Below are 20,688 nucleotides of genomic sequence, written 5' to 3' on the forward strand. Positions count from 1 at the left end.
GTTGCACACCTCTTAAGCTTTACTAAGCAAAGCCGGCAGAGCTTGGCGAGGGGGCTGCACAGCAGGCCTTGGCTGTGACGTCACTCGGTCGCGGCATACGGCATGCGCGAAGCTCGGCTCCGACCCTCGTAGCTCCTGGCCCTACGGGGCTGGAACTAGCATTGCTCGATGTTAGTTCTGAGCCACCATAGGTTTCCATCACCACCGCCCCTCCTTCCTCCTCGAGGAAGCCACAAATAAAAAAAAAACAAGAAAGTAAGCAGGTTAATTGTCTCTGAAATCTGATAAGTTGCTTCTTTACATTGTATTTCAACTCCCCCCCCCCTCCCTACCTTATGTAATGCCCCAAAAACACTTTTAAGGGTACATAAATGAATTAATGAATTTAGGTCCTGTGCCTCATAGATGGTTACGAAGCGAGGAAGATGAAGTACAAAATTGAATATTTTTTTCCTCATCTTGATATTCTAAGGTGCAGTATTAATGATGACGTCAAATACTTTACGAACTCTTGAGTGCCGACTGGAAATAGATGGCGGTGTAGCCAAGCTTCAAAGCTGAGCATATATAAAAAAAATAACCTCACGCCATTGCCGTCAGCTTGTGAAAAAGTCCCGAAGCGGCGCTTACTGAATTGTTTTTTTTTTTTCTTTAGTCCATGCAAGCAGTTAGAAAATATATTTTGTTATCAATTAAAGCGGTTCTCAGAGAAAGTGTACCTTGTTTTCATTGCAGTATGACAATGAGCCGACGTGGGCCGACTTTAGTTTGTCGTCACTGACTTCAGGAATACTGTCCCCCACGCGATGACGCAATGTTCGGCAAGACACGCCATTGCCACGCCGGCCGCGCGGCCACTATAGGAATACCGACAGCATAGGCACACACACTTCCCCGGTGATAAACCCAAAGCAAGGCTTCCCCACTCGAGTGACGGTATTTACCTCAAACAGTGCGGTTTTTGTCTACGTATCGCTCAATCTCAGCGCTCCTTCTGTCCGGGTCGTTTTCCTTTGTCCTGGGTCGCGTGAAACGTTGTACCATCAAAAGAGCCTCCTCCAATCATAGTAGTATGCGCGTTGCGAACATATTGTCGATGTTCTTTCTTCCGACCATCAACGAGAAGTATCGATACGACTACGGACGAGAGATAGCTAAAAACAAAAAAGCGAATAATCTCCCTGCAGAATCGCTCGTACAAAGAGTTGACGACTGCCGCCTTTTCCTTTCAACAGCTTCAACGGCGTTAAAACAGTTCGTTTCCATCGGGAAAATAACCGTGGGTAATCACAGCTAACAAGGTCACGTGGAAACATTTTAAACCCAGTACTTTCTGCGCATGCAGCTCCTGAACCGCAAAATGCTTCCCGCAGCCATCCCTACAAGCCGGCCACACTATAGAGTAGGATCAAGATAAAAAAGTTTGGGGCACTTGGATCTGTCTTAAGTGCGGTAAGGTAAAAGCCTTTCCTAGGACTTTTTGCACTCAATTGCTCATTTGCTTCCTGCTTTCTTTTCTTTCTTTTTTGCTCCTTTTTCTTTTTTTACACTTTCTACCTTTCCTCTTTTGGCTGTTTTTTCTCCTTTAATTGTTTTTACTTTTTCTTTTTTACTCTTGACTGTTTTCGATGTTGTAACGCAATGATATAAGGCCTGACTTTAAAGCTTTGCAACGTTTTTGCATGTTCATTGCACAATTTTGACGTATTTTGCACAATTTCGACGTCCGTAGTTGTTTTGACGTCTGCACATTATATCGACGTCTAAATGGCTTGTCCGGCTCTTATTAATCAGTTACTCCACATCAAGGAAATTTTGCACATGGAGATGTTTTTTCCCAGTCTACGTCATACAACCATTCTTACTCATAAATCACGTCGTTCTTCAACAGAGACAGCGTGATACCCTCTGCGCACACCCATGAGCTAATAAAGACCTCCGCCTTAAAATGGCAGGGTTTTAATGCAGTCAAACCGAGTAGGACGCGCGAAAGTTTTTGCGCACAGATGAAAGTTGATCGGGAGGACGGCGAGCGATGCATACCGGGAGAGTATGTTTCAGTCTAGCACGTGGCGTGAACGGCTGCAGAGATAGCTACGAGATTTCGTAATCGTTTCCCACGAAAAATTTCTAGGTTTGATCCGCTCCAGCAGGTTTTCTTTCCCTGAGCTCGGCAGACGCTTCACACAAGATTTAGGTTTGGGTTCGACCGTATTAAGTAGTACTTTCACAATTAGAAAAATAGCAGTTAGCAACACACGAGCCCTTGGTCCGTAACATGTTGTACTACTCCGCTCATGAGTCATCTGCACGCAGAAAGACAAAACCGACATTTTAATGTTTCTCTAAACAAGGCATATGCGCATAATTTCTGGCACTAATAGCAATTTGACCTTGTGATTATCTTGCGGCGGCCAAGAATATCGACGGAGCTTCACAGCTAGACAGTTGCGTCCAACTGCACAGACCATCGCCGACTGACCGAAATGAAGTCACTCCAAAAGGCCTATGTATACGAACATAGAAGAGCGCTTCCTCAGTGCGCATATTAAATTTTCGGTCCCGTACGCACTCACTAAGAAAGGGGAGGAGGAAAGGAAGCGGTCTTACTTCTCAGCGGACACCTGAACCGCGCCACCAGGGAAAAGAAGAAGGTAGGATTGAATGAGATGCCTTATAGTGGAGCTGCTCGAGGTGATTTCGGCTGCCTGGGGTGCGTCGAAACTCGTTTCAATCCTGCTACTCTGGTTCAGTAGTCGAAAGCCCTAACCACCGATCTCATGGTCATCTGATTCTGTCCCTTCACTCCGAATAAAAGAGATGTATGGGGGCGAGGGGGGGGGGGTTCCTTTGTATTAGGAGTGCTTGTGAATGGGCTAATTGGAATTCCGTTGATAACTGCGCCGTTCAATATTTTCTGTTAATCTTCTTTAATTGCCCACGTGTCAAACAAAGAAGCGTATAGCTCTCGAAAAATCTTCACTTTCTGATGTCAGCTTTCGTATTGGTTTTATGACACTGGTGATGCGAAGAGGACTCTGATCGAAACAGGATCCTTGGATGCCGAGACGAATAGAAGTAGAGAACACACAAATACACAAGATCGGCGTGGGCGGAAGGGCTTCGCACAGCTGCAAAAATAGTATTATGAGCATCAGGCGCAATATTAGATAAGTTAGCTACTAGTGTAATAGCATGCCGGATCCTCATTTTGGAACGCAACATGGGGAACGTAAGAGTACGGTAGTATGGTTGAACATCCCAAGGCCACATATATGGGTTATGCGAAACGCTACGGTGATGACAACTTGAGGCTCTTTTTTCGCTCACCTAGACATCGCACAGTTTACGGACACCTTTTACGTCTCGCCTTCTGCAAACGCATCACGGCGGCAGGGATCTGATCCTTAAACTTTGGGATTAACTGCCCAGCGCCGTGGCGGCTGTCACCGCGACAGGCTGCAACAGAATGGTACATCATTGCGCTCACCAAGACGGTGCCTATGCGGCCGGGGAACTCTGACATGACGATGGTGGAGCTAGCCGTGATGTAGGCGGCCGCGCCCAGGCCTTCCAGGATGCGAATGACGAAAGCCAAAGCCACGAACGTCCTCCCGGCTGGAACAAGGTTCAGGAACCTGCGCACGTGTACGAAGTTTGAGCGGCCATTTTTGGGTAATCAAGCAAAAGGATTAACGCCGGCATGTTCACATGATCTCAAAACGCCTGCATCTGTCCAGTCCTTTGCGCTGCTAAAACCGAAGACCAGCAACAGCGCTCCATCTCACTAGCTGCTTGCAGCACTGTACAACCCACAGCTATCGTCCAATCACGGCCCTAGGAGCATAGCAAACAGTCCCTCAAATACTAGAGCTGTGTTGGACAAGTTGTGTTGGACAACTTCCTAGCAACTATTTCAGTAACTGGAAAGATAGTTGAACCAGCGTTTTATTAATTGGTTAAATTAGCAGAGAAAACCGCACGAACACAGCACTGCGGAGCCATGTTGCGAAGTGGTGCACCTGCATTCTTAAAGGGCAACTCCGGGGGATTTTGACATTCGAATATTCTAATAAAGCTTTTACTGTAGATTCTCCTCTCCGTCCTGACGCATTCTACAAAATTTGGGCGCCGTACGATAATCCATTCGCGCGCAACACGACTTTAAAATATGCTGTTTTCATGGCTTAAGTTGAGACTATTTCTGCCGGCAACACTGAGTTTTTGAAGTCACAAACAGTATACCGGCATTAGTGTCCACTTCCCGCATGATTATGAAATTGTGAAGCTTATATTGAACTACCTCAGACATTTTATGCAATGCTTCATGACTTCCATACTTTATTTTCACCATCCAACGCACGTACGAGTGTTTCTCTAATACTGAGTGTGACGTCACCATTTCGTCACCTGGGACGTCGTTTCTGGCCGTAAAAGCAGTTTCGGTTTCGATTTGCTGTTCTTTCTCTTTAAAAATACTTCTAATTGGAATTTCGAAAAACGTTTTTTTTGTGTTCGAGTCAGGACGTGCCGAGGAATGTAATTCAACCAAAAACACACAATGATGGAAAAACCACCGGAGTTGACCTTTAAACATGGCACACCCGTCTAGGTGGCTGTTGCCCCGTATGCTACAGCGCATCTATCAGCTGCCCACTCGTTCCTTTTTCTTCCCAGTGATGGAGCCACCATTCTCCAGATTATTGGTGCGGTGGAACACATTTATTCAGCGCGAGCCGTTCTTACTGCGTTGCAAAGCACTTGCGAGATTAAGTGAATAGCACTTTCGAGTTGTCTGCTCCGGACGCTTTCCGGTAGGATCTTGGATGGATGTAATATAGGAGCGTCCCCTTTGGAACGGGCTGGTAGCAGTAGCTATCATGCTCATTTTTCTCCCTATATCTTATTGTTTTGGTTAACTATACCATCATTCTATTCCGGACTGCATCACCTTTCCGGACTGCATACGCGACATCTAACGATAGCGCTTCGCAACAGGCTCGAGGTGAGCATTCGCCACTACATTAATGGGGATGCATCGTCTATAAGGAAGTAAACATGTGAAGGAAGAAAATTTCGCTCGACTAGAAGCTCAGCGATGAAATTACCTTTTAAGGCAAAAACCTTTTTGCCTCATCGTTGTCGTCAGCAAAAGTGTCACGCTTTTGCGGCGGCTCTGATCGGTCGAGACGGGATGACGTCATGGAGGTTTCGACCAATCACAGAGCACCGCCACAGTATGCGCGAATGCATGCCTTATATGGCCATATGCCAATCAATGATCAGTTACTAATTAATGACTAATAATTATTAATAACGATTCAATATACCTACTCAATTAATTAATAATTACTAATTAATTACTTATTAGTGATGTTTGCTTAGATGATTATTTATTTACTAGTTAATGCCATGCACCCGGTAAAATCAACAACAGTAAACGTAGAACTGCAAAGATACAAGGAGCGCGATCTCGTCGCTGCAAAGCAGAATTCTTTGAATAAATGCATTCGCAGAATGTGAAAGAGTAGTCGCTTGCTTTACTAGTAGCAGCATTCTTTGCTACATGCGCAGCATTCTCGTAGCAGAATGCAGCACTCAGGCTTTCGCCTTTCATCACTTTAGTCGCCAAAGTGTCCTCGCACAGGAGTCGTTCAGTTCGATTAAACGAACAACACATGGTCCTTTTTCGAATATGTAAGAAGTGTTCCGTTGTGTTAAAAATGAGCAGTCGTGCAGCAAGTCTTTACGATCTCAACGGATTTTACAAAATGGCGAACGTCATATTTGAAAGAGATGTCGATGACATCACCATGTACTATGTACTCGCGGGCCAAGTTGTACTGCAGAGCATTGTTCAAAATGTCCGAACTCCCAAGTCTTCGCCAGGTTTTGTGAAAGAAGAGGCCACTTCTCATATATTCACAGCTCAATATTTGCGAACTTCAACAGAGGCGGTAGTCAGGTGATCTCAAGCGTCGTCGAATGGCATAACGCGGTGCTTTTTTCTGTCAACCCGACCTTTGCAGGTAATTAGTTTGTTCGAAACTTTAAGCCCTCGAAGGAGCACAGAAGGGTTAGCACAGCCTCGCCGGGCGCCGGGCCGGGGGACGCTTGTACCCATTTTACCGGTGGGTGTACGGCGGCGGGTTTCGAACTGTCCACCTCCCGCAGCCGAGACGGGCGCCCAAACCACTCGGCGAATGACTGTAGCTATTTACAGTGGTGAGCAAAAGTGGTATACAACACAGCTGGTGTCGGAGGTCGGGAAAACTAATTTTATCGACACGCATTCGTCGCTGTCCCTGTCACTAGATGGCGTTTCGATGCATTTTCCGGAGATCCGCCACCGGTTGCGTGTGGTATACGCTTTTTGCTCACGTCTGTAAAATGCGGTCCACAGTTAAAGGGAACATGAAACCGCTTGACTGCCGCGTTTTGCAAAGCGCTGCAGCGAGAGCCGGTGACAAGCGATGACACAAGGCGCATGCGCAATAAGCACCACTTGCCGCGGCTTTCCCGAACATGCACATAGAGCAACCCATTCTCGCGGATTGTCGGTGGCAGCGCCTTGCGAAATGTGTATGCCATGATATCGCACGTTCCATTTAACAGTGGACCGTACTGTACACAATTATGAACTCTGAATGCAGTGAAACGAAGGGGCTCACCCGAACAGTACGACGCAAACGCAGGTGAGGCTAAATCCTCCGTTCAGCATCGTGTTCGGCCGCACCAAGGCCACCTGCACGCGCAGCGGCAAGACGAGTTCAGCCCATGGCCAAGCCAACTGTGTATTTCCGTAGTACTGAATGGTCTTCAGGGTAAAATTTGCAAACAGCAACTTCAAAAACAAAAAAAAAAGGAAAAGGTTAGATGGTGTATTTTATGAACATCAACATCGAAAACAAAAAAGGGAAAAGGTTAGAGGGTTTATTGTATGAAGTGGCAATGTTTCCAATTACAAGTGCTTTTCTGGTTGTTTTAAACGTAACAGTTGTACGCTAGCAGTTGTATACTTCGCAGCTCGAAAACCACAAAAATACAATGCGCGCACAATCCGCGCTCAAAACAGGCAAGCACAAAAGGCCAACATATTTGAAAAAAAAGTGAAGACTCTCTCGGCAGGGCAAACTGAACAAAACAGCCCGAAGCAGGCCACAACTGAATTGACGGGCGATCATACAATCTGATGAGATTAATCTGCGACAGCATGATGGCAGTAGATTCTTCTCCGCTTGCACTCCGCGTTGTAACCGGTGTCTATGAATAGCTAATAACATCTGCTTGAGCCACCAAATAGGCTTTGCGTTTTTTTCACTCCCCTTCAGCTTCGGGCGCTTGCACCACTTATCCATGGTGTATTGCTCTTCAGAATTCTCCCTTTCCTCTTACCACCGCAAATCGTCATTCCGAGCCCACCGGACTATCGCAACGTCTCCATCAGTCCAAGCACAGGAAGCACGCCTCGTAAACGCAAGCTGGAATATGATGGCATAATCCAATCAACTATAATCTAGTTCACTCTGTCCTCCACACTTCCTCCTCACACTCCGCCGGCGGAACTCTGACGTGAGCGCTAGATGGGTTCCATCCTGTTGGGTGAGGGAGAGGGGAGGATGCTTGTGACTTCACTAACACTTAAAACCCCTAAGTCTTCTAGATGGTATTGCTCACTACGATGCATCGATGGGCCAGCCAAAGTATAGAGGAGGCGCTGGGCCAGAGCAGGCATTGAGGCACCTTACTACCGAGTTCCCACTACACCGCCTTCGCGAAACGAGTCCACAACACTCTCAAACTAAAAAAAGCTCCAAAATGGAATTAAAAAGAGAGTTCACTGCACTCACCAGTTTCCCGTATACGGGAGCGATGAGAAAGATGGTAAAGTAAAAGGAGGAGAAGATGAGGCCGTACTCCGTGGGGGTGGCACCCTTTTCCGTAGCCTGCGAAAGGAATAACAGCATCGATGTTCCATCATCCTTTCTTCGTGCTCTATCTGTGCGGCTATTGGTGACGCACGTGACATATGTGATTAGATACATGCGGGGTGAAATGCGCGTTTAAATCTAAATTAAAAGTAATCTTACAGTAAAAGCATAATAAACTTGGGAGTTACTCGGCGTTCTGAAGCATAACACTGACTTAAGAAACAATGATCTTAGAAGCATGCTCATATATAGCACCTATATAGTGCTTGCCGTATCGTGTATTTTTGTGTGATTAGGTTCCGACTACATGGTGCGCACGTTATTTTTAGTGCATAGCTTTCGCATCGTGCCTGATGCACTGATAAAACATCCCAGAAATCCGGTTTAATCCCACTTTTAGTAACCTAGCTTGAGGTGCAAGAATTGTGTGACAATGGGATTTTACGCCATAAACAAGGGGTCCTGCATAACATTAACTAAAATGATTGACTATCATTTTGTGTCGTAGCGATCCCTAAAACCCACTACCCCAAACGTGGCACCTGCCGTCAGGTGCGACTACACCGGCAGCGATGCTGTGCCCGACATTCACCACCGCCAGATAGAAATTCTCTCTCGACGGAAAACTAGTTGTATTGATAATGCTTTTTGTTACTCAAACAAAAGGCTAACTACCAAAATAAGCTATGAGGCTAAGAAGGTTTATTCCCCAGACTTGCCTGATATGGTCAAACTTTAAGAAGTTGACTTCGTTTACTCCTCTGTTTGGACAACAGAGTAAAGTGCCCTATACCGCTGACCATAACGCATTGCTACAGACTTCCGTTTATTCATCATCATCATCATCCCCAGCCTGACTATATCCACTACAGGGCGAAGGCTTCTCCCACATTCCTCCAATTAACCCGGCCTGTGCCAGCTGCATCCACCCGACCCCCGCGAACCTCCCAACCTTATCCGCCCACCTAACCCTCTGCCGCCCCCTGCTACGCTTTCCTTATCTTGCAATCCAGTCTGTTGCCCTAAGCGACCATCGGTTATCCTTTCTTCGCGCTACATGTCCTGCCTATGCCCATTTCTTTTTTGTTCTGTTTATTCAGTTGCAACCTAATTTAGTCCATTGCCTAATACCAGAAACATTGCGCTGTCGCGGGTATAAAAATGAATAATATAACAAAATCCTGAAGGTATAGACTTCGTCTCATGTAGTATTGCTAGTTGTAGTGTTCAGAGCGGCTATCTAGCATATATAGTATACTAGAAAACTGTTCAATCAAAAATACAAAAGAATCCCTCGACCTCAATTTCCCTCAGAAAATACTTGAACTTTAACGTTTGTTTAGTGGTACAGAGCAGAGATGTAGACCCACAGACCGTAAAGTGGAACACGCGATATGCGGACGCTAAGCGAACAATAGGAATGCTGCGCGAGAAATCACGTGCAACTGTATCAGACGCAGCATGACTGGAAGCTGACCCAGAATAAACAATTCATTGTCAGCTATCATATCGCTGACATCGATATCTCTACCTGGCCAGCCGTCACCTCCGATGACCCGGTCAGGGGTAACGGAACATTGTTTAGCTGCCTCTAACCATATTTACCTTGTTCCGAAGCTATAACGGCGAAAGTGAGCATCCGCTCTCGGGTAATCACGAGGCATCGGAACAGCTTACGATGACGCCGCAGTTTTCTTATCTTAGCCGTTGTTTTACTCATCTCGGCTAAGGCCATTGAAAGAGAAAAGAAGCGTCATGGACAATAATCATGTGCCGATATACACACGCAAGAAATTTAAACGGGAACACTTTGCACTCCGAAACAAAATTTATATTTTCATGAGCATCAAATGTAACAAGGGGTTCGAAAGAATTATGCATGTGGACGAAAGCGCCCCAACGCGGAGCCCCACCGCGCGCGCCGATCAAGGCGGCCGTGACCGGCGCCTGCTCAGGAAAACGCGCGCTAGTCGTGCACCACGTAGGTGGAGCCACGGTCGAAATACGCAAGGAGGAGCGGCGACGCCGGAGGAGGAGAGAGATGGCACTACTGTTAGTTTATTAAGGGGTTTTAGAGTTTGACATACCTACTACCGAAGAAAAACGGGTTCTCTAAACAAGCGTGCGAAATCGCCCAGAACATTTCGTCAAGAGAACCGCGACTGCCCGTTTTCATGCGAAAGAACAGCATAGCGCCACGCCGCTCAAAGAATCGAAGGCACGTGAAGTGCAGACGCTTATCGACGCAAGCTGGCGGAGAAGTCCAAGGTACAAGCGCACGCTGCTATCGAAAGTTCACCGTCCCGGTTGCTTCGCGAAGGTACAGGGGGAGTGAACGGCGCTTCATTTAGCATCCGTGCCTATGCGGTAATTTGCAAAAACTATACGAGGTGATACCGCGGCCCCCACTGTAGCCGACGACACTTTAAACAAGGAGTGCGATTGCTCCCTGAAGAAGATGCAGACATGTTTACAGCCTAATGTTGACTATTTTGGACATAGCTTACTTAATTGCTTGGCTAGCTTACTTAAATGCTTGGCGTCCCAAAGCGACGCAGGCTATGAGAGACGCCGTAGTGGAAGGCTCCGGCAATTTCGACTACCTGGGGTTCTTTAACGTGCACTGACATCGCAGAACACACGGGTACCTAGCTATTCGCCTCTACAGAACCGCGGCCACCGAGGCCGGGATTCGATCCCGCATCCTTGGGCGCAGTAAAGTGTCCTAACCACTGCGCCACCTCGGAGGGGTACTTAATTGTGATAAAGTGCTCTAATAAAACATTTTCTGGGAAGACAAAAAAATATGCATGGGTACAGCTGGGCCCTTAGTTGATCCTGCGCTGGCACATTCAGTTACTCCAGACGAAGTTGCCGTCAATAACAGTCATTAGAGAAAACGATTTCACCAGCCTGCTGACGGCAATAAGAGCAGGATCCTCCTCTTACGGACTTCACCCAGTTAAAGAAATAACCTGCACGAAAATAATGACACAATTTCCTGAACTATATACAACCTACCGCAATTATGGCCTATGAGAAGTGTTGGACATAAAAAGAAATTATGGCGCTCACGTTTGGCGATTCGATAGCAATGCACGAGGGGTCGTCATTGCGGTCTGCTGAAGTTTTTGTTAACTCGGAGACATTTTGGACGCTCAGACCTTTGCTTTTCTTGCGTACAGATGGTTCGGATAGTTTTTTTGATGGTCACCTCACGTCTGTCGTTTCAACGTGTGAATAGCTGACACACAGTGTCAACGACATTAAGTGTTTACGATGTCAGTCTGTCACGCAATGAAAATCAAGGCGATTTCATCCGTAATCAGCAATGTTTATGTAGCCTATCTTGAACCGGTTCTGACTATTCCAATGTATACTACGCGCAGCACTGTGAAACTGGGTCCCACTTGCACATCAAGTGAGAGACCACGCGATATAGATGAAAGCCCTTTGAGGGCATGAGTCGATAGCGTGAACTACCACCTTCACTTCTTTTTCATCCTAATCAAGAGTAGCATACCAGGCTTAATTACCACCAGGAACGACATCTTCTTGCTAACATTAAAATATCTACCATCACGCATATAAAGCCTTGCTTTAACCAAGCCGTATGAACGTCCCTGCGTGGCATAGAGGTAACGTGAACGCAAGGGTCCTGGCATGGTGATTCTGATACCACTCTCAGCATTAAGGATAATTATTCGACATGTAAAATGGACATCAGCGCATTAAGTACTGAGGACGATTCCAATAGATGGGATTTCTTTGGTGAAGGGAACAACGTTCTGGATTGGATTATGAATGGGGTTTAACATTCCAATGCGACTCAGGCTATGAGAGGCGCCTTAGTGGAGGGCTCCGAAAATTTCGACCACCTGGGGTTCTTTAATGTGCACTGACATCACATATCACACAGGCGCATTGCTTTTCGCTCCCGGTGAAAAGCGGCCGCCGAGGCAGGGATTCGATCCCGCATCCTTGGGAACAGTAGTCGAGCACCCTAACCAGTTCATCACCGCGGCGGGCGGAAGAACGGTTTGGTAAGCTACATCCGTGCAGTGCACATGCACTTCTCAAGCTTGAAGCCTTGACACTCGTGTAAGGTCACTGTCACTGCCAGCAGTGCCACCTTATTCAGTGCCACCCCATTCAGTGCCACCCCATTCAGTGCCACCCCATTCAGTGCCGGTTCTATACCGACCGCTTTTCGACTGAGGCAAAACGTGTAACTACGGGATATCAGTGCAAGTTAAAGAACACCAGTTGGTTGAAATTCCCGAAGTCTTCCGTAACAGGCGTCTCATATAGCTGATGTTGCTTTGAACTTAAACCCTGCAAAGCTACGAACTGCATATGTAAGAATCGACGCGCGCATCACATGTCATACAGGTAATGGCTAAGTAAGACGCCACAGCGCTTGTGGTGTCTGTTTCTATTCTTTCGTCTGTGTGTTTTGCGCTGTTTTATTTTTAAACCATGTATCACCAACTCGCCCGCTTTGCCATTCTGTTGAAGACAATCCATTTCAGTCATGTTATAGCAGTACGTTCTTTAGTAAAAGAGACATTGAAGGGTGTCGTCCAATCTATATTTAGCTAAGGGTTAAAAAAATAAAGCATTTGAGGTAGGCCACAGAAATCAGTTGCATAGAGCCGCAACTGGTTGCGCACCACAATCTTATGCACCACAGGCATTTTTTTTTGTAATTGTAGTTAAGTTTTCTAATTTACTGAATACTGATTTGAGACGAATGTAAACTGCAAAGTGGAGTAGCACCTTCAGAAACCCCCCATTCCATTTATTTGCGACAAAGAAAGCCTCACGCGTACCTTTTTTCCCCCAAGCTCCAAAAAAGCCCGCGAGTCACAAAAACAATCACGTGACTACCACATTCACGTGCCACGATTGCCCTGCTCTCAACCGTGGCTTGAGAGAACAAAATTAGCTGCTGCCGTGCCTGCATGACCCCGTTTGCAGCGGACATGGCTGCGGTAGTTTCTTCGCCCGCGTGAGCCAGTCGGCGCATGTATGATGTGACGGTGAAAATTGCGGCGAGCTAGCCATCGCCAACATATATCAGCCTGCCGATGGAACTGGAACTGCCGCTGAAGTCACGGCCGGAGCTAATTTCGTTAACGCAAACCACGATAGGGAGCACCACAATCGCGGCGCGCGAATGCGCTAATAACGTGATTGTTTTCAGATTTCGCTAGCTTTCTTCGGAGCTTGAAAAAAAAAATACACGTGATGCTTTATTTATCGCAAATAAATGAAATGGGGTTCGTGAATGTTTTCTTCAGTGTGCAAATCACATTCATTGTTTAAAAGCAATATTTCGTAAATAAGAAAACTTATCTTAATTAGCTATATATAATTGCGAAACAAGAATTGTCTGTGGTGAGCCAGACGGCTAGCAGCTATATGCAAGTGGTTTCCCTGGCATAACTCAATTGTTTTATTTTTTATTCCTCAGCTAAAGTTAGTTGGGGTACTGTATAGTCCGTAGTTGTGTAGCGCGCTTTTATGTTGTAACTACACAAAATTCTGATGCATTTGTTCTCACAGCAGATTCGCGGCAAGAAACTGCAAAGAAATTCTGTCGCGACTAACGAAAATACCCCTGTAGTTTGTTTTTTTTTTTGTTTTTTTTAGGGGGTAATTAGGCACACACGGTAAGCGCAGTAGAGGAGTACTGAAAATGTGTCCACTGAAGAGAAAGAAAGCAGATGATACTGATAGTGATAACCTACCACTTATCTTCGCCTACAAAAAAAAAAAAATGGTTAGTCAGTAATGACTGATTTGAGCTAAGCTCTTTACGTGTTTTGATACTCAGAAGAGTGGAGAGTTGGGCGTGTTGGTTAATGACCATGAAGAAAAATCGCTGCGACAGGACAAAAGGAAGGAACACAACATAGGCGCCTACCAGGAACTGGCATTTGATTTCAAAAAGCGAGATATACTGCAACCTTGCAAAAAAATAAAGAAAAAAAACACGAACAGAAGCAATTGTCGCTGCACAAAAGCATATAGCGAAGTGAAAGTCGGAATAAATAAAACTTCACAAGAGATTATCCGGGAAAAAAATCGCCGGAAAGGGTGATAAAAGAAACAAAAGAAAATTAGAGGGACACAAACTCTGCCGTTAAGGGTTACGATGCGATAACGTTTCACACACAAGGACGATGTTTTTTTATCACGTTATTAATTATTATTTATTTTGTATTGGTTTGGGGTGTTAACGTCTTTACGCAGCTCAAGTTGTGAGCGACGTCGTAGTGGAGGGCTCCGGAAATTTCGATCACCTGGGATTCTCTAACGCGCACTGACATCGCACAGCACACGGGCGCCTTGCTTTTCGCCGCCATCAAAAAGTGGCCACCGTGGTCGGGTTTTCATTTATTTTATATTTTATACACCCATACTTAGCATCACAAAACATTGGCTTTTCATTCTGAGTATTTTGACATCTTTGAATCCCACTTTGTTTTTTTGTTTTTTTTTTTCATTCCTCAATTATTCACTTAATTACAATAGTTTCATTAACTCGTCATCACCTATCATACACCAGTCAATCATCAATCGCTGTGGCAGCACCTGATCAGCTGCTCATCAGCAGCTCATCAGCAGCTCATCAGCAGCTCATCACCCTCGATTATTTCCGGCACGATTTTCTGATTACGCCGACGGTTTCTCGACCGAAAGAGCAGCATAAGTTAAGCTACCGCTTAATAACAACAGCAAAGAAAGTTTAACCTGCGGCAGGCGCGTGTGTCTAGAATATGTGATGCAAGGAGCTCGCGAGGGAAAAGGCATAGGCTCAGTTCGATAGGAAAAAAAGAGCAACAGGAGATAAAGCGACATAAAAAGGAGGTGATCGGGTGAAAGCAAACAAGGGAGACAAGGCTGAAGGCATGTTAGATAGGCGGCTAGAGCGTATCAAGACAGTGTGGCTCAAGAAAAGCAATTTCTTTCGGAAGCACTGAGATAGACGATGCACTAACGCAACTGTTATCTCGATTTCTGCTGATGATAAAGGCTTCCAAGATTTACCGAACACGTCGGTTGTAATATATCTTAATGGTGGAGGTTTGGTCAAGTGGAGAGTATCCTTTCTTTGGCGCGATGAATGACTAGGGTCTGACTCCGTAGTTGAATCTTCCAGTATATGGCCTACAAAGGAGCGGCCCAAAGGACCGGTCACGGGAAAGCGGAATTTTGTACACAACGCTTTTCTTGCACTGTACTAATGGATTCTGGCGCTTTTTTTCATCGCATTCTATCCGCTTTGTCTCATTGTGCATTATTCATGCGTTTTCAGAACGCACCAAGTTTGTTGAAAAAAAAAAAAGAAATAACTCAAGTTACTGACATTCTTGTTGAAATCAAGAAGAAATGCGAATGGGCAGGACATGTAGTGCGAAGAGAGGATAACCGATGGTCGCTTAGGGTAACAAACTGGATTCCAAGGGAAGGAAAGCGTACCAGGGGGTGGCAGAAGGTTAGGTGGGCGGATGAGGTTAAGAAGTTTGCAGAGGTCAAGTGGATGCAGCTAACACAGGACCGGGTTAATTGTCGGAAAATGGGAGAGGCCTTCGCCCTGCAGTGGGTATAGTCCGGCTGGGTCTGTCGTATGTTTGGTCTTGCTTGATAGAGTTTTCCACGTGGCTGATGAAGGAAGAAGATATCTCTTGAATTTTGCCTGGTCAAGGGTTTCGTTCTTTGTAACATCATGTGACATATTTTTTTGTATAAGAATCCGCTTTCTTCCTAATAAAAAATTAGTTGCGAGTCAGCGCTCGTCTGTTGTGCGTCTCTTCTTGTGTTTCGTCTTTTCGCGCGGTTCCACCCACTATGTATGCTATACGCCTACACGTGGGAGAATAGAGGCATAAAGTAAATGGTTACAGTAAGATTAGGCGAGAAATTACGCTTGCCCTACTTCCTCTATTGGCCCCTCTTACTAGCGCTAAAAACTGCAACAGGCTTCAGTGACCCGACGGCTCAGGACTTGCTCCCAATAAGGGCTCTCGCCGTAAAAGTGATCGATGTCTGAGAGGTTGTAACAGGGCTCCATCAAAACGGAAACCGTTGAAACTTAATCTGCGGCTCATAGCCAGCCTCATAGCTCGGAAAAATGTCTATTCGTAGAACCGAAAGTTGGAACGCATCTCGAAAGAAGAGTATTTTTGCCCGCCATGAAGAAAGTGAAAGACAAGAGAATTTTGTCTAGTCGACGGTCGCAATTCTGAGCTGCAAAATTTGTTTCATTACGCCCAACCGTTGCTACCACGTTAAATCAACTGAATGTCATTTTACTCTTGATGCATAAAGGAACACAATTGTTTTGTGCATCACATTTATACCTAGTTACGACAAGGGTGGAAAGCCATTGTCAAGTTCAAATCCCAGGTGGTCTGCTTGTACGCCATGCATAGTGGCACTAGTTTAGCTTTTATGGAGGGTCTTTCCCTTTGGAGAACGCAAGACAAATAATCGTAGCTTCAGATTTACAACGTTGGAAATTAGATGAAAATTGTAAGTCATCGTATAAAAAGTGCTGTATCATTAACGAGTCATATGAGTCACGATCCATGACGGAAGTGTTCGCAAAATGTGTCACCGGAAGTCTCCTCGTGACGTCCTCGGTTGATGACTGGATGAGAGCTGTAAGTCATGACATAAAACGTGCTGTATCACCGACGAGTCATGTAATTCATGAGTCACGAGTCAATGGAGTCATGAGTCACGAATCATGTAAGTCATGGATCATGACAAAGTGCTGAGTAACATTCACATCGTCGAGTGCTGAAATCTGAATTCGATGAGTGGCGGTCGAATCTTAATTAGAAGTGGGAATAAGTAGACGTAGAAAGGCGTTAACCAGGAGCCACCAGAGTCGAGGAAGCTAATGCTTTCGCATTTTCCCGATGCAGTTCCTGCAGTGACCTTTTTTCTACTGCTACCGGCGGTCACTGTGGCACACCCTCTCTCCCCTTCTCTCAACCTTTCGTCTCCTCTCTTAGACGCGGTTGAGCTGGCCACTAAGCAGTGAAACTATTCCTTATTTTCTTGCTTCTTCACAACAAGTTTCTTTTAAACTATGATAATTGGTCACTCTTTATTCGTTACCAACTTTCCACCCAGCACTTATAGCATTATTGACGATATGTGGTTCTAATGTGCAGAATAGAATAGCGCAACAAGCGCGTGCACACACAAGGAACACATCCGCGCACTGGCTGGCAAGGAAGACTGATGCACGAAAAAAAAAAAAAAGCTATTCGCGAACTGCGTGGCGCACGAGTTGCATTCTCAGGTCTATCGCTTTGCATGTTGGCCAAGTATGTCGCAAATACGGCTGAAAAAACATTCAGGCATGCTCTTTCGCGGGGAACCGTATTTACGCATGGGCGCTCAAATTCACTCGTGCCGGCGATGGAAGCTAATCTTCTGGCACAAAAATTGTGCACAGCGACATCGGGATAACGCTCCTCCAGAAGTTCCAGATATATCATTTATCTTAAAGAAAGAAAACGATATAAGCCAACCTCTGGCTGCTCTTTGCACGTAATTTCTGTTCAAGTATTCACCTGCTTATTTGCGCGTGCGCGTCTTTCCTAGAGATTTCTTTCAGCTAAGAAAGCCTAGTTTAGGGCCAGCGCCCCGCTTGGTTTACTCTTGTGTGTTCATTGTGTTGTCCTCTAGCCATACCAATTAACTGCCAATTCAGACAACAAAACTATATCTGACCAAGCCCTGCACTTCTAGGACAACTGCCAGTCACGTACCTTCTTGGGGAAGAAGGGTGCCTGAAGCGAGAAGCTCATGGCAGCGCAGAAGTTGCCCAGATAGACGAGGAAGATGACTAGCCACTGTTTCCTGGTGATCTTGGGTAGCTGGGCCGAATCTGAATGTCCGAACCAGGTCCGGCTGGGCGCCGATTGCTGAACGAAGATCTCCTCCTTGATGGTAGGCGTCGCAAAAGCCGAGTAGCTGCTCCAGAAGACTGCCTCCTTTGCGTCCATTTGGAGTTGGTTGTTTTGCATGGTCCTCAAAGGAAGTTCAATCAGAAGAACAATACTAGCACAGCCTTCGCTTAAAAATGTGCAGGACACTGTAGCAACCCCTACATGAAGGCCAAGAATACTTTAACGAAGTGCTCCTGCAATAAGCCTCTTGCGCAGACGACAGAAGACAGTCCCACCAAATCCTGGCACGGTCTTGAGATTGGAGTTGAACGAACGTTATTATACACACAGCAACGCGAGCACAGCCTCGGCAATGTACGGAAAACGCGACGTAGGTTTTACGATGTAAAGAAGACGATAGACGCTCTAACAAATTCAAGTGCACATGCAGAATCCTCGAAGAGTGTGGCAGCATTCGCGCGAGCCTAGTCGTTGTCTGCGGTTTTAATCGTGCTTTGCCCCAGGGACTATCTTCAAGCAAGCGATTGCAAAGTCCTCTTTGGGTCTAGAACACGTCACTTTCAACTCGCTCTTCGTTCCAGTTGCATCTCGTCAGGGGCAATGCTTCCGAGCGAATTCTGTGGGTTTGCTTTGCTTAAATCGTACCTTGTTCGAAGTGGTTCTTCTCCCACCAGATGCTACCAAGAAGCAGCGTCCGATCTTCCAGAAAGTGCAGGGTACAGTACGTAACGCAGGCCGCACCAAGCGCCCACTCTGTTTTCCGGAATCACAAGCTCAATGTCTCTTCCACAGACATTGAACAAGCCTGCTTCTCTGCTGATCTTACGTCGAACACGTTGCTTCGTCTTCGAAGGAGACCCCCTTCCGTTTCTGGTTCTTGAAGACAGCAAGTGAACGCAACCCACGGGCAGTTGCACTCCTGTCGTGACTATAGTCTTTGAGGCTGTCCTTCACTAAGCCAGACCACCACTACGTCTGCCGAGAAGCGCCACTGTTGCGAGGACTTGCCCGAGACTGCAGTAATCTTTTGTGTTCGGGGAGGACCCCCACCTATCTCGAGCCACGCATCCGGCACTGCCGCGCAGCAGATCCTTATCCACTGACACGCACGCCCGACCTGTTCGAGGTAGCGACAGCTACTGATGGGTGTGAAATGAACTTCTAACAACACGCTTCTTCATTGCGGCCCGATATTCATCTTGACGAGAGCACAGACGGTAAGAAAGGTTGGTCAAAGGTAACGGACGCGTACTACACGGACGATATATGCTCAAGCTTAATCTGTGACGAAGCAGATACGAGCCGCTATAACAGGCTGTGCAAAACGAACCCATGCTCTCTTTGTTTACCCGAAGCCGACGCGTTGATGTCTTGTTAAACGAGAGGTCTTGATGCGTTCAGAGCTGCCGATAAGTACCGAACAATGAGCATTGTCTTTTTTTTTTTTCCTTTTACGCCACTTTCTGCTTCCCTCTTATAGGGATATCTGAAAGTGCACACAACGGAAAGTTTTAACAAAAACGCTTGTTCTGTCCGGACGGAGGATACAGAGTACAAAAAAATTGCTACAGCTGGCACGTCAATTTTCCTTCCCGATCAGTATGGAAGTAAGGAGATATTGCTGGCGAAACATAAGGGATTTTGTTTTTAAACTCAGCAAACTAGAACAGAAGTGCAGCGATTGATGCTCTTTTAGAAGAACCAGAATATGAATCGATGTTACATAATGATGTTCTGTGGTCCCTTACAATACTGTGCTGCTAGCAGTCTACTTTTTTTTTTTTGCAGAATATCACTGTATAAACGATGAGATGCTGAACAGTACGCTTCGTTGCAGCTCTCCTGTGTCATCTGTTTTGATGCTTTCAAAAGAAAGTTGCCGCCAACGATCTTTTTTTCGATGAAAATAAACAGAATAACCGTAGTGTAGTGTACATGCGCATGAAAACAATAAAATTCGAGCAATCCGAAACCTTTCACGCTGCGACTGAAGGTAATTTTGAATTCGATGTCTATACACGAGCATGGATTGCCCGCCCCTCAGAGTTCCTTTAGAGCAAAAAAGAAATAAATAAAACGATTCAATAAAAGACGAGAAAGACAGAGGAGGGACGCGTTCTCTCTAAATTAATTCCGAGAATGAACCAACATTATACCACACAGGGCATATCAATGGCCTGTGTCTTCAAACGAAGATACAGTGAAGACAGCTCGGAAGGCTTTTGTTACTCGTAAGGTCTAATAGCTAGGTTATTCGTAACTTTCTCGACATTTTTCTTTTGGCTTAGAATTACAGTATACCGCGATTTGAACGTTATCGCACGATCCTCGACCGAGAACATGAACAGCGCCACGGACCAGAATCATCTGCCGTGGCGAGCGAGGCATAGAGCGATCGTCAGCTTCCCTTACTAACTTTGCTGTTCTTTAGGCCGTCGCCACTCCCTTCTGAGTGAGATGCTTTTTAATTTGTTTTCTTTTTGCTTTCGCGAGCAGGGAGGGATGTGCGCGCGACGTATTTCCACCAATTTTTCATTATCGTCCACGAAGATAACAGGCAGCCAAGTCCGCTCTTTATCGCAACGAATGGCAAGCTTAAACTAGAAAGAAATGTGGAAAAAGAAAGGTTGGCGAGTTCGTCGGAGGGGTGATGGTTGTAGCATGGAACAGCGAAAGAAGAATGCGAAATCATGATTTTCACTTTTCCGAAACTGGCCGCTAGGTGCCATGGAAGCTGGTCCACGCACGCGCGATAACCTTCAAATCGCGTTAGAATATACATTTAATTGCTGAGAAACTTATAGGAGTTGGAATAATTTTCT

The 20,688-nt window shown here is 45.9% G+C and overlaps 1 protein-coding gene across 2 annotated transcripts in view; it reads right to left on the minus strand.

Annotated features, from left to right (window-relative positions):
- LOC146173019 (MFS-type transporter SLC18B1-like) overlaps window positions 1-19,064 on the minus strand; it is a 48,758-nt gene extending 29,694 nt beyond the window's left edge. Inside the window, exons 1-4 of one of the 2 annotated variants that reach the window (XM_084585031.1) lie at window positions 17,726-19,064; window positions 7,851-7,946; window positions 6,672-6,745; window positions 3,491-3,638 (exon numbers count right to left, since the gene is read on the minus strand). In XM_084585031.1, the coding sequence (XP_084441157.1) occupies window positions 3,491-3,638; window positions 6,672-6,745; window positions 7,851-7,946; window positions 17,726-17,983 (576 nt within the window). In that variant the 5' untranslated portion in view covers window positions 17,984-19,064. The remainder of the gene's footprint in view (window positions 1-3,490; window positions 3,639-6,671; window positions 6,746-7,850; window positions 7,947-17,725) is intronic. The other variant, XM_084585030.1, reaches the window with a different exon arrangement.
- Window positions 19,065-20,688: the final 1,624 nt, after the last annotated feature.

The sequence above is a fragment of the Amblyomma maculatum genome, chromosome 11, assembly GCF_055883805.1.
Source record: "Amblyomma maculatum isolate TAMU_Amacu chromosome 11, ASM5588380v1, whole genome shotgun sequence".
NCBI lineage: Eukaryota > Metazoa > Arthropoda > Arachnida > Ixodida > Ixodidae > Amblyomma > Amblyomma maculatum.